The 13,962-nt window shown below is 38.9% G+C and overlaps 1 protein-coding gene across 3 annotated transcripts in view; it reads left to right on the forward strand.

Moving 5' to 3' along the window:
• Positions 1-13,962, forward strand: part of XYLB (xylulokinase) — an 84,740-nt gene that overhangs the window by 19,736 nt on the left and 51,042 nt on the right. For all 3 annotated transcript variants that reach the window (XM_056335473.1, XM_056335474.1, XM_056335475.1), the window contains 4 exons: positions 60-175; positions 2,255-2,370; positions 4,792-4,865; positions 6,247-6,343. In XM_056335473.1, the coding sequence (XP_056191448.1) occupies positions 60-175; positions 2,255-2,370; positions 4,792-4,865; positions 6,247-6,343 (403 nt within the window). The remainder of the gene's footprint in view (positions 1-59; positions 176-2,254; positions 2,371-4,791; positions 4,866-6,246; positions 6,344-13,962) is intronic.

Here is a 13,962-nt window from a genome sequence, read left to right on the forward strand (position 1 = left end):
TGTATTGCTTTCCATGCACATTGTGATAACGCTTCAATTATTTTTTTTTTCCCCTCCAGATTAGCCTTGGCACAAGTGACACATTGTTTCTGTGGATTCAAGAACCAACTCCTGCCTTAGAAGGTCATATCCTCTGCAATCCTGTTGATTCTCAAACATATATGGCACTTTTATGGTAATATAATTTATTTTTTGTGCATCTGGGATCGATAACATATATTTCTTCCTCTGTTAGTGTTTTTTATTTCTTTTGCAAAATGATAATGAATAGAACATTCAGCACTCTGTGCAGTATATGGCAGTCTACTGCTGCAACATTTGCATCAACGTTACAGCATTCCTGTTTAATTTGTGTAACTGAAACTGCAGAATTGTGGAGGATAAATTCTCATGGCAATAAAAAGCCGAAATTATTTTTACGTATACATAGAGCCAGTTCATTATGAATCTAAGGTAATATATTTAATGTACAGGAATAACAATCTTCTGAAATATAATAATGTGAAATGTCAGAAGCTTAACCAGGCTGTATAACTTCTGTGCTCTTCTAGTGGTCCAGAGGGGACATAACGGGGCAGGTAAAGATTCCGTTTTCATAGAGGAGTATAATCAGTGCTGTTCGGGGACGTATTAGGCTGTGCATGTGGAAAATACGGAGATCTCAAGAAACCCAGCTGAGAGAATGATCCTCATGGTAGCTTTTGGTTGCTGTGATTTGGGAATTGTTTGGCTCCTTGCCAGCCAAGTAGGTGGAAATGTGGCCTGAAGCTATATTTTCCCTCACCGAGTCACTGTTTTCAGAGTCAAAACTTCCAAAACAGGTCGTAGTGTTTAGGCAAATATTTACAAGTAATATGCAGATCAATTTTGTGTCTAAATCCCCTGGACTGTAGATGCTTGAAACCCAAAACTTCAGCAAAGGTCAAATCTGCTCTTTAACTGTAGTGCTGATCTTACCTGTGCAGTAGTAGGATGGTGTAGATGGCAGTGGGAGCAGTGTTGATGAGGCCGAGTTCAAAAGCATGATGTCAATTGCAAGTGACTGAGTTTCGTAGTATGATTTCCCAGCAGCTCTGTGTGTGTGTGTGTTTGTTTTTTTAAGTTTTGCATTAAAGTTTCCCTTTTACCCGATATTTCCCCCACCTGCTGTGTGTAAGAGCTCTATAAACAACCCCTTCATAACAGGAAGGGAGGTGCTGCCGTTCTTTTGCTGCAGCTTAACATATGCAGAAAGCCAAACCTGCCATTCAGGACACAAGATACTTCTGTCGCCGTGCAGATATAAAGAGTTCCTGTTCCTTCTGCCTAGCCATTTCTGCCCAGCCATTTCTATCCTGACACTGCCCCTTTTGCACCAATACCCCTTTATTTGTAGAATATCACAATTAATAGGGGACCCTCAGTTCATAGAAAAAGAGTGCCTAAGCTACCAGGCAGAGTATTTGTACAGAAAACTCGAGTAATTTCAGCTGCTGCTACTAAGCAAGTTCAATAATTTCTTTGCCCTCTTTCTGAATATTTCTGTGCCTTTCCTGCTGAGTTGCTCTGATAACTCTGTGCTGGAGAGTATTCAAACTTCTTTCCTCTGGGTCTGTGTCCAATGCTGCAGTATTTTGCAGGACTGTTACATTTGCAGAGGAGGCAAAGGAGGCGACTGCATAAAGGGTGCAAAGACCATAAACGCTGGACAGATGCGTGTTTTACAGCACGGTTTACTGGCTGTGGAGCAGAACTGTGCAGGTGCAGCTGTGGTGCTTTCCTTTGCCTGATGCTGGCATGGAGCTACACTTCATAAGTCTTGTTGGCCCTAAGCTGGCTGCATACTGGTACCATGCTCCTGAGATCATAAATGCAATGTAGAGACACTCTTGCTCCTTGACTTGCAGAGTCATCTCAGTGAGCTTTTCAGTACTGTATCAGAGTACTCCTCTGAGGAGGTGTCTCAGCTGCTCAGAGCTAGCCTAGGTTTAGTGTGACCTGTCAGGCTGGATCTAAGCTGACTCATCGGAGAGATGTATACCAACATTTCTATACTGTGTTCCTCAACGCAACCTGTAATATTTGTTTTCTCTCTTATCTAGTTTTCTCCCTCTCTATCTCTTTTAATAACGAAGAAGTGATTGTATCTTTTAGCTTGCGCAGCTTTATTTACCTGATACAATAAACACCAATATAGAGTGAAACAACAAATTGCTTAAAAAATCTAGAGCCAAATGTTTTGGAAATCAGCGTGTGGTATGTTTGTGTGTTTCAGTTTTAAGAACGGCTCTCTCATGAGAGAGAGGATCAGAGATGACTGTGCTTCAGGCTCCTGGGATGAATTCTCCAAAGCCTTATCATCTACTGTTGCTGGAAACAATGGAAACTTGGGTATGAACCTTAGCAGGGCTGGGAGATCCAGAGTTTGCTTAGACACATGCTTTTGTGGATGTTGTATCTACTTTTTACTGAGGTCATTTTAAAGGCCAAGAATTAAGTTAACTAGAGCAAGGGAAATTCTAATGCATACTTAGCCTGCCAACAGAGCATTTCTAAGTGTCATGATAGTATTTTCCTACAGTATTCATTAAATAAGAAAATCATATTTATGGAGCTTTTTTAGTTGTTGAAAGGGTGTTATTAGCACCTTAGCTGTAGAATGTTTAAAACTAATAATTGCTGAAGGAGGCTTTCATTAAAGTTTGGGGTTTTTTTTCTGAAGACTCAAACCAAGTGAATTAAGTAGCTCCATATTATTTCTTTCTCAGCCATTCATCTAGAATCTTGTTCATGCATGTGAACAAAACAGTAATGTCAAGTAATCAAAACCTAGATTTCCTGAATTTTCCCCAATGTATGTCACAGAGTGATTTCATCCGTGTTTTTTCCCTACATTATGGCAGGTGAATGTAATGAAACAAAATGATGATGATGCAAAATATTTAAAAAATATAAACAAACCCGTGTATGTGAAGTTTTACATTATTTTATTCCCTACAGCTTAACATTTTACAAGTGTAGTATACAGCTCTGAAATAAGTTATTGAAAAGTGAGCATATGTGCAATCAGTGTTAAAATTTAACGCGTTGCAGAGCTGGATTTAAAATTTTCATCCTAGATCTGAATTCATACAAGCAAAATTAATTTAAAAACTGTAGATAGCAAAGGTTTTCAATGTAGATATTTAAGCTATAGAAGACTTCGCTCCTTAGGAAGGTGAATTTAAAGGTACAGTTTCTCGACACTATGAGTTTAGCACTGATTTTTCATTTTTAGAAGCTCTGTTATGTTGTCTGTCAAATCCAGTCTCTGTGGGGTATTAAAATGACCAGGAATCTCTTTTCACTAGAAGACAAATCAATTCATGTGTTTCAGAAAATGGGAAGACGTTATTCAAAAACTCAGAAGTCAGCTGCTTTAGACAGTATTAAAAAAATTGGAAGTTCATGAAAATATTGTTACTGATTTCAAGGATACCAGGACACTGCCTTGAAGCTTTAAAAAATACTTTAATATACTCATTTGTATACCTCAGTCCCTTATAAAAGGTGTTTTGTGGCAGTCATCCTCAATAACCCATACACTTGGATAACCTCAGGGTATACTTGTAAAAATACAGTAATTTCCATAATCTGAGTCCCTGAGGGAAGTGGAGCAAAGCAGTAAGTGGTTAGGCACCCTCCCTTTCATCACTTGTGCCCTGCCCGCCCTGTTGTGTGAGCAGCTGCCCCTGCAGAGGTTCGGAGGTGGGCAGAGGCAGCTGCTAGGGTGACGTTTGGATAATGAGAGCGATAGGGGAAGCAAGCAGGGAAGGAGGAGTGACTGGATGAGGGTCTTGTCACATCTGGGAAGTACCTGAGAAGGTTAATAAAACCAGCAAGTTTACTTGAAGACCTTATCTGCTAGATTCAGGGTGGCAGCAGAGTCAGAAAGGAAATTTTGAGATATACATCCCCTGGCAGAGCCTGCAGATCTGTAACCCACAGTGTTACTTACTGGCAAGTTTTCAGAAGGTTTAACCAAAAAGGTTATATGTGCTAAAGCACAGTACTATTTTTGTGTTTTTTTGGCTTGTAATTGTAGAGCTCCTAGGGCAGCATGGTCTTGTTCAAGGTCTGAACCTTAGAAACTTTCCATAGTTTCTTAGCTATTCTGTTCAGTTTTTTCTGTCCTCATTCTCTCCTTTTTTTTTTTTTTTTGTCTCCTTTCTTGAATATCTTTTTGACCAACCCTTCTTGCCATCAACACAAAAGAAATCTTTTTCACACTTTTTGTCTTGCTCTCTACAAAGCATTACTGCATTTCTTAGATCTCATGAAAACTATTCAGAGATCAGCTCTGCTTCATGACTTAAAATATCTGATGTTTTCTAATAAGCTCATGAAATCTAATCTAGTGCATGAAATGTTCCAGTATTCCTGTACTCTTCTTACTAACATACCATTTTTGTTTTTTTATTTTACTTTTTCTTTCACCCTTGCATACGACCTACTGAACTCCAAGATATGTTATATATTACCTACATTACTTGCATGTGTGTGTGTTATCGTAGATGTGTGCTCTTTTGTAGGCTTGTTTATTATATTGTTTGCATGCCTAGAGCCAGACATGCTTAAGATCCACGTTTTTATAAACTGGAAGTAGTTAAATTTGATACATGTGGACTGAAATTACTATGAAACGGGCTGTGTGGTGACTCAAATATCCAAATATGTGATAAACTTTTATTACCATTTTAGCTGTGTGCTGAAATAAGATTCCAGCTTTGGACTAGGAGCAAACATGATGCTTTTTAATGTTCCTTGATACAGGTTTCTACTTTGATGTGAAGGAAATTACTCCTGAAGCAGTTGGGATTCACAGATTCAACAGAGACAACCAAAAGGTAGTAATAATCTAGTTAACGTCTCAAATTTTGAAGGAGTACTGTCAAGGCTTGAAATATTTGCCATCATCTTTTTTTTTATTTATTTATTTATTTTGTCTGGTCTGAGATACTTGCTTTCAAGTTTCATTTATTGATGCAAGTCCCTGGGACAATTTTCGTGAGGAAGTATTTGGTCTGTAGCTTGAGAGTATCTACAGTGCAAAGTCTGAACTAGAACTTATATGGTATTTTTTTGAGGAAATACTTCCTTTATTGGAAAATGTGGATTTACTGAAACCTGACACTGTTTTTGAAACAGGATTAACTTTAAGCTTATTGAGAGCTTAGTACACTTACATGACTTAGTCCCCATCTTCTCAGTTTCAGACACACAGATAAGGATGTGTTGAAGCTTTGGGCTATAATATTTTGTCCTTTATCTTGCTCTAAATGTGTATGCAAAGTAAAGTAAAGCCCTCATTTTGCTGTCCTGCATGTCTTGGGAGTAACCTACATGCCACATAGTGATTTGTAAGTAGGCACAATCTCAAACCCAATTGGAATTAAAATAGAAATTATGTTACGGAAAATAAAAATTCTTTCTATCTTTTTTCTTTTTTTTCTTTTGAGGGATGGATGTTTAAATGTCTTGACTTTCTGGGTGGTACTGAAGATCAATCATGACTCCCAGTCGATTAGACCTCACCTAGGTGAACAGAGATTGATACTGTCTTGTGTTTGCAGTGTAGCACTAGTCTCTTAAATGTTTGCTGTTTAAATGAATGCTTAATCACTTCTAGCTGTTATAGAAGTTGTAGGCACTTACTGTAGTGTGTGGAAAAATTAAACTTATTGTGAACGATTATTTGTATTTATAGTTACATATTTTCTTACTTTTGCCTTTCTCGTATTCTGGTTGATGGAAGGACAAAAAATGTTATATAGAGGAACTAAATAAATTAATGAAAAGATTATGTGGTTTCACTTCTGTGCAGACAGAAATAGATTTAAACTTTTGTGACATTGCTTAATGCATCTGAATTTTATCTACTTGCTTTAATTTTAAATTTTTGAGATATTGATTCTTAAGAAGGCTTTGGTGCTGGGAAATGCATAGAGAAAAGTTTATAACTTGCAGTGGAACCTCTTCCCACTGTGCATTGATTTCAGGTTTGATGGATTTGCCAGCAGCGCTGAGGTTATGGGTTGCGTTTGCTGTCGTGAGTCTTTAGGTCCATCTTGTGTATATGGGTGAAGAACTGGGCCTAGCTGAAAGCAGACTTCAGGGTGATCACCAGGATAAGCAACTATAAGTCTTGTGTTTTTAACCAGTCTCCAGCTTGGCATCGTACACTGCGTAAGGTGCTTGTTAACTTAATGTATTCCCTCTTTGATACAGGTTTCAGACTTTCCAAAGGACGTAGAAATAAGAGCATTGATTGAAGGGCAGTTCATAGCCAAGAGGATCCATGCTGAAAAGCTGGGATACAAAGTCTGTAAGTATGATGAAAAGCTGCAGAACAAATGGCACTAGAGATCAAACACAAAGATAGGAGTCCCGACAGTAATGTCAGTATTGTGATTCTTGTCCTGCCTGATGGAGACAGGAACTAGTGTGAATTCTAAATGAGTCTTCTGGAAAAAATTTTGACAGTGTGTTGGGGCCAAGTTTTTGCAGATGTTAACTTTAGAAGAACCGATTGGTTTAACTTCATGATTACTTCCTTTTCAAGTATTTTTGCCGTTTCATTGTTATTGAGCTGCACTGTCAACTTTTAAATAAGAGTTTGGGCTTCGATAGCTTGTTAAGTGGAAAGAATATCAGCCTTCTGCCTCGAGCACGAGACTGTAACTTAGAAAATCTGAAATCTGTGTTCAGTTCCTGGAGCTGCCATAAGCTGCTCACTTACCTCTTTACCTCCGTTTTCTGTTAATAAAACAGAAGCCCTTTTGCTGTCTTGTGCTTTAGAAAGCAAAGAGATCCTGCTTCCTGGAATTTATAATGTGAATAGTTTTTAGCACATTATTGGTCCAATAAAGTCAGGCAGTGTTTTACCTATAGCTCTGAAATTCTACAAAAAGAATATGGGCAAGTTAGTAAGATGTTTTATTGGTGTTTTGTGTCAGTATATCAGCCAGTGGCATCTTGGAAAATACTGAATTAACTCATCTTTAGGGTTTTTAAGAAATCCTGACTTCCTTCTTTACAAGCCATGCCTGATCTTCTCCTTTACAAGCCATTGCTTGAATCCTACCTCCAGGCTTTTATCCGTAATCATGAAAGATAGAATTTTTTTATTTTTTATTTTTAAGAAAGAACCGCAGGAGCTGAAAGTTGAGAAAATATAGAGGTAGCGGAACAAATCGCAAGGCTTGGCAACACCACCTTATTAATTTACATGTAAAGGTTCTCCTGTTACATATTTTCTTATATACTTGAAACCGTATTTATTTGGGGAGATTATTTATGGAGACAGGCAGAAATTCAAATAGATTTTGTTTAAAATACCTGTTTATCCTTCATTCTTAGATTCTGCTGCACCAAAAGCTTGGCCTGTATAGCCTAGAAAGCTCACGGCTGAAGAGGATACTTTTATACTCTGTAAATGTCAGGGTTTAGACAAGCACCGGAGTGTGAGAAGAACTATTTAAGATATCAGACAACTCTAGACAACTCTGATACAGAAACAAATGGGTAGAAATTATCTGTAAATACATTTAGGCTAAGCAGGAAAGACAAAAACCTACATGGTTTTAGGATGTGTCTTAATAAGTTTTAAAATGTCTTTTTTCTTAAAAGCTGTAGATGTCTACAGTAAAAAGGAGATGGGTGTGATTGCATTGTGTTACTGTAGATTCCTTGGAACTTTGTACACTTTTGTTTTGTTGCATCCCAAGGGTTTTTTAGCTATTTGGTAACTAACAGATGAGTTGCTTTAAAAAAGAACTGCTGTATGCATCTCCCACTTTTCCTTAGTGGTATTATTTAAATGTCATATTCTGGTATTTGTGTAGTGATGGCAGGCTTGCTTCTGTGTTTGTTGTGTGACAGCTCTGAAAACAGGGTGTGTTTTGAATGTGTGTTTCAGGGTAAGGATGAACATTGTGGGAATTACTCTGGTATTGCTAGACTTTCTCTTGTTTAGTACCTGCTGTTTATCAGGCTTCTTTCTTCTTTTCAGTATGATTTAAAAGCTTATTTATGTTTTGGATGAAATATATAGTCAGGACCCTTGTGTTTATTCAGTTCCTTTTAGGCCTTGTCTGCATGGGGAATTTACCTTGATTTTTTTCAGAAATCAGGCTGGTTTTATTATATGCAGAAATATATTCACAGCGGTGTAAATCTTAGCATTTTTTGTTGTTGCTGTTTACAACAATGAGAGAATATAGTAATAACTGCTTATAAGATCTGGAATGTTATATGATGACACCTAATAAATTGATCTGTAACAGAAATGGAAGTGACATGGTCAGTCACAATAAATGCTTTGCTATGGTGTCCTGAGATTTGCGTGGTGCTGTCTCAGTGGTGCAAATGAGTCAGAAACCTGGCTAAGAATTTCCCTAGCTCTGGCACCAAGGTGTTCAAAAAGAAATTTGGCAGTCACGAACCGGCCTCTCTATTCTTGGGTTAAATGCTGTTTGGGTGCCTGTAGTCTGAAAAGCAGTAGCATACGGGGAGGAGAATTTTGTAAAAATAAATAAAAATGTGTCATATAGAGTTCTTGGTTTTGCACTGTGAACATGACAAACATTAGATAATCCCTTAGAATTTACTTTCAGTTAATGAATATATTATCTTGCTAGGAGCAGTAGTGCTGCAGGAGGAAGTGCAATGGTGGTGAAAGAGTGTTGTGTTTGATGTGAGGTTTTGTTCCCAGTTTGATCTCTCTGGTACATTCTAGATCTTACAAAAATTGCAAATAATAGTTCAACACCCCCCCCACCCCCACCCCCCCCCCCTTGAAACAGCTCTTCAGGTTGTGTTTATGCTTGCCTGCAGGCATGTGCACAGGTTTCAGTGTACCAGTAGAGGGCAGGGGATTCTGTCTCATGATTTTTTTTCTTTGAGGCAGGGATGTGTGTGTGAGCCTTGTTTTGAAAATGGCACAGAGTCACCAGATGATCCTTAGGAGAAAAGTTAAACCTTACATTAATCATGATTTAAGGGTTTTAAAAGTGTGTGTCATTCTGTTCTAATTGCTCTAATCTTTCTCAATCAGATTTCAGGGGAAATCATTCAGTAACACCCTGTATCCTGTTTTGCTTATGCGCTTAAGGGGTGGATAGTGTTGTGATCTAGAAACAAACAAGTCAAGTTTGGTCTGTCCCTGTTTACATCCTCCGATTCAGAGATTCATGTAGATAAGGTGAAGGTTTGCTGTTCTGCCTTTATTTTCCTGAATTTTGATTGTATCATAAACACCTTCTGTTTTGTCACTTCCTCCCTCTGCTTGCAGCCATCCCCTTTTGAAAGCCAGGCTTACAACTGGAGTTCAGAGGCTGGTCACAGACATGCTTGCTGCATGTTTGGGGACTCTCTGAAATCAAAACTATGGTAACTTTGTAGAGAAATGACAGTGTCTGCAGCTCAGTGACACAGGTGATCACAGCAGCTATAAACCTGTCAGTGGTTCACAGTGATCTGCCAGTATATACTTCAGTAACCTTGATGATCACTTCAGGGTTGCTTCTGTTCCTGACCAAGCAATCCTGAAGTTCATCTTAAAATTGACGCTGACTGGAGAATGTTGCAATGGTCCTTGCTTGGACCTAATGAAGCTGTCCTAGTGAAAACCCACAAACCTGATTATTCTTGGGAGTAAAATCTACCTCTCTACCCACTGATGGGTGAAGTAAATATTGCCATGATGTATGTTGCATATGCTGAAGAAAAACAGCACACAGGTAGGGGTTCTGGTGTTGACCATGCATGTAGCCAATAGGTATTTAAACGATACGCTGGCCTGCAGTGTAGAAACTTTCCTGTCAGTGGTGACTTGAGCACTACGTCTGTACATACTGGTTCAGGTGTGTGCTAGAGTTGTGTTAAATAAGCTTTTGTGGGACTGCAGCAGCAGTTAATAAATCCTGCCTTGTCTGTAGGCAGATTATCTGGGGTAGGTGTGCCAAAGCTGTTAGCTTTGGACAGCTTGTCGGTTGTTCATAGTACTTGTGTTGTGCTTGTCAGTGAATTCATAGTACTCCAGTTGCCCGATGTGCTCTTCGTGTCACATTGATACCTTTAGGAATCTGATTCTGCTTCCTAATTGTTGTCAGCGGGGGCAGATGGATAGAAGGTGCCATGTTTTACAAGCGCAAGCTTTGTCCATAAAATCTGGTGTCTGTGTTTATTATGTAATTTACAGTTTCTTACGTACATAAATCCATCACTTGCAAATAATGTTGGTGCCTTGAATTCTACTGACTGTATTTGGTGTTTAAGTGCTGGCTGGGGTGACACAGACCTGCCCGTGGCTTTGCACTGGTGGAAAAATGAGCCACTTTTTTTTTGTCCCTGAAGTGCTGCATGTTGCTGGTGTTTAAAATGTGTGAAAGTACATCTTTCTGGTTGGATATACAACAGGATGCACTCTTAAACAAAACAGCAGTCCTACAGTGCTAGGGAAAAAAGAGAAATGTCAGTGTGCTGGGCCTGGCTTCTCAGAGGTTAGAGGGGGAACTTGCTGGTCTGCTGGAGGATGAAGTGGCTCTCCGATTTGGCAAGGCTAGATGCCGCTGGTCATTGGGACATTCCAGGGATGGCTCTGTGTGAGACAGGTTTTTCTGCTGCTGATTGTCTTTGTCTGACTGGCTTCTGTGATTGTACTCTCCAAACCTCTTAGAAATTATCAGGAACATTGGGGGACTTGTTCTGTCAGTCACCTTTGCCTTCCCTGCTAAGTGTGTTTCTACTCCACTTGGAGCCGTGTTTTGGCTGAAGTGAGGAACACTGTGAGTGAGACCATTTTGTAGTTGCATACAGATTAAATTGATGTTTATGCCCTGAGGGATTTAAATTTCTTAGAGAAATCAATACTAAAATGTTGTGTTGGCTTCGTGCTTGTCTCTTGCTGTTTGCTGCTAAGAGTGCTGATGGTGTTTCAGCGGCGTGAGGGTGACGGCTTTGTTAGGGGCCTTTTGCTTCAGCAAGTGAGTGAAAACAGTTTAAAAATAATTAGAGGACAGCACCGTTGATGGGAGGTGGAATTCCCTCTGTTTAAAATAATAGTGAATAGTGGTAATGGTCAGATTGAAACATATATGAATAGCGATGGGGCGGAGTGTACTGCTTGGTATGTGGTACAAACAGGCCACAAATATGCCTTGCCGTTAGATCTTAAGCCTGTATTTTTGAGGGAGGAGTGTTGGCTCAGAAGTACTTTTGAATTCATCAAAGGCAGGATCTTCCTCCCAGATAAGCCTGTTGCAGAGGATATTTGTATTTTCTGATGAAATATCTGGCTGATAAGAGTGCCAGTGTGAGATGGGCAGTACCTTGCCAAGAACTTGACTGTACCCGCTCATATTTTCTGCAGAGCATCTGACTTTTATTGTGTAGTGGAGCCTTCTAGGCACGATCAAGCAAGGCTTGGTTTTAAGCCAGTGATCTGGAGTGAAAGGCTGAGTAGCTCATTACCAATTCCCTGACCAAGTATTATATTAAAAAGGGCTTTTTATTATTAGTTGGTTCAGGAGAGTACAGTATTGGCTTAACTAATTTTTAAAAGGGTTAGATAAAGTGTCTCTGAAGGAAATGACCTAATGTGCTATAAGGAAGCTGCTTACGTGCTGTAGAATTTTTCATGCAGTGGCTATTGTCTTGCTTTTATTTTGTTTTATTGTTGTTATACATATGCAGGAAACACAATGAAGGCAGAAAATCTGAAGAGTTAATAAAAAGATTGGAAAGGGTGCTATCTGTTTTTCTTTCCTGACACAATGATAAAATGTTGTCATTGTTTGAACAATGGCTTTTAATGTTTGGTCAGCAAAAGACCAAGTATGTAAATAGTTCAATTCCTGTGCCCTGATGTTAGGAGAGATTGTTTACAACTCTTTCAGTGGATGTACTGTTCAAGCAGTATTCAGGAAAAAAAGTCAAGCTGTCAGTTGGCTGGTTTTGTTAGAGCTTCATGGATCTCTAGAAGCTGGGGACTTTGAGATCAGTTGGGTTATCTAATAAATCTCCTTTTATCGCTTGTTTTTTGAGACTGATCTACAGTTTTAAATCCAATTAGATTAGCAAGGGAATGACATGATTGTACTCTGTAAGTACTTTCTTGGGGAAAGGGAACTTGATAGTATAGGACTCTTGAGCCTTACAGACAGAAACATTATGGTTCAATAACTGGAAGCTGAAAGTAGGCAAACCTCAGATGACAAGCAAGGTGCAGATTTTTAACAGAAATTGAAATCAAACAGTACAGCAATTGACAGTGGTGTAGTGAATTCTTTAGCACTGGCAGTTTTAAGAGCAAGATTTTTTAAATTTTGTTTTAATTTTTGGTCCCCTAAGAAACAGGTGCTCTGGTTCAAAGAGATCATTTATGTTAGAAGGGTGTATTAGTGGATCACAGTGGTCCGTTCTGTTTCAGACACGTGTTAATCTGTAAGAGATGCCATTGCTAGGAAGCTTATCTGGTTCACAGCTTTATATATATTGCTTTGTATTAATCGTTTATACCAATAGCAGCCTCTGGTATCACTGTAAATGATGTCCTCTTTTGCTGATCATTGTGCTTGTAAAATACTACATTTAGCTTAGTTGACAGTGAAATGTTACATATTTATTACTTTAAACATTTCTTCCTGTGTCTTTCTGTATTTTCATTTTTGTTGCTCAAATATGTCGGGCTTGTTAGTGAACTCTAATCGGCTCTCCCAGGATTCCCTAGTACCTCCAGCTGTCTTTCCTTTTTTTCTAGTTTAAGGTTATTCAGTTTCTCTTGCACGTCTCACGTTACGCATCGGTTCTGAGCACGAAGTGTCTCAATGCTTTCAGCTGCATCAACCCACACTGGGGGTTTTTAGTGTTAACAGGTTTTCTACTAGGGAAGTCATTCTTTCCCTGCCTAGTTTATTTGCCTGCACGTCCAGTGATCTTTAGCTGTGATTGTGTTTGTTGTTCGAGTTTAAGCAAGACAGTTTTGCCTTACTTCAAAAGAGGTTATTGCCCAAGTTTTAAAAGCAAATTTAAATATCTAAAACTTTGGTTCCGTCCAGACTCTGATTATTAGAGGACAGCTACTCAGTGCTTACTCAGATTATCTCAAGAAAAAATAACCAACTGCCTCCACATTTCTTGTTTAAGTAAAACCCAAGCAAACACATGTCTGTGGACAAGGGGAATTTTGCATTCTACTTGTATAACTTTAATTCTCTTCAGACATGAAAGAATTTGGGCAGCTTTCTTTTCTTATTTCTGGCCCATCGTTTTCAAGTGCGCACATGAAGGGTATTCTTTTTTCCACATTTAAACTATAACATTATTCACTCTGTCTGTGGTGTGTCTAACTTATGCACTAGCAAAGGTGTGCATGGTGCATGTAAAATGACAGGTCTCGGTCCCCAAGGCTTTCACAGTGTCAGTTTAGTCCAAGTGTAAAGAGTGGCAAAGGATGGGAAGTTCATGAGGAATAAGCTTCAAGTGCAATATGTACTTCTAAAGTTCTCTCTCTGACGTGAGAACAGAAATTTTTTGGCTTTGCACTTGGAGGCTGGAATTTGGGATAAGTGACAGGAATGACCCAAAGAAGAAAATTGGATGTGTGTAAGAGTGAGATTAGAGCATACACAGAATTGAGTCCCTTAATGATATGGTAGGTGACATGTAATTCCTGATCCCAGCTTCTGGACACTGATACTGTTCTTCTCTTTGATGTTCAAGGCTGGACTTGACAGTCTCTTACAGTGGCCTTCAGCTCATCAGTACTATACTTTTCCTAGTTGGAAAATCTAAAGAATGGATGAAAGAACACAAAGAAAAAGTTTGCCTGAATCTGAAATTGTCTTTTTCCGACTGCACTTACAGAGATCGTGCAGCACCAGACAGACTTAAAGTAAAATGAACTCAGGTGTACCTGCTGAGCATTGCACATCAGTTACTACT

Source organism: Falco biarmicus, chromosome 4 (genome assembly GCF_023638135.1).
Source record: "Falco biarmicus isolate bFalBia1 chromosome 4, bFalBia1.pri, whole genome shotgun sequence".
In the NCBI taxonomy this organism is placed as follows: domain Eukaryota; kingdom Metazoa; phylum Chordata; class Aves; order Falconiformes; family Falconidae; genus Falco; species Falco biarmicus.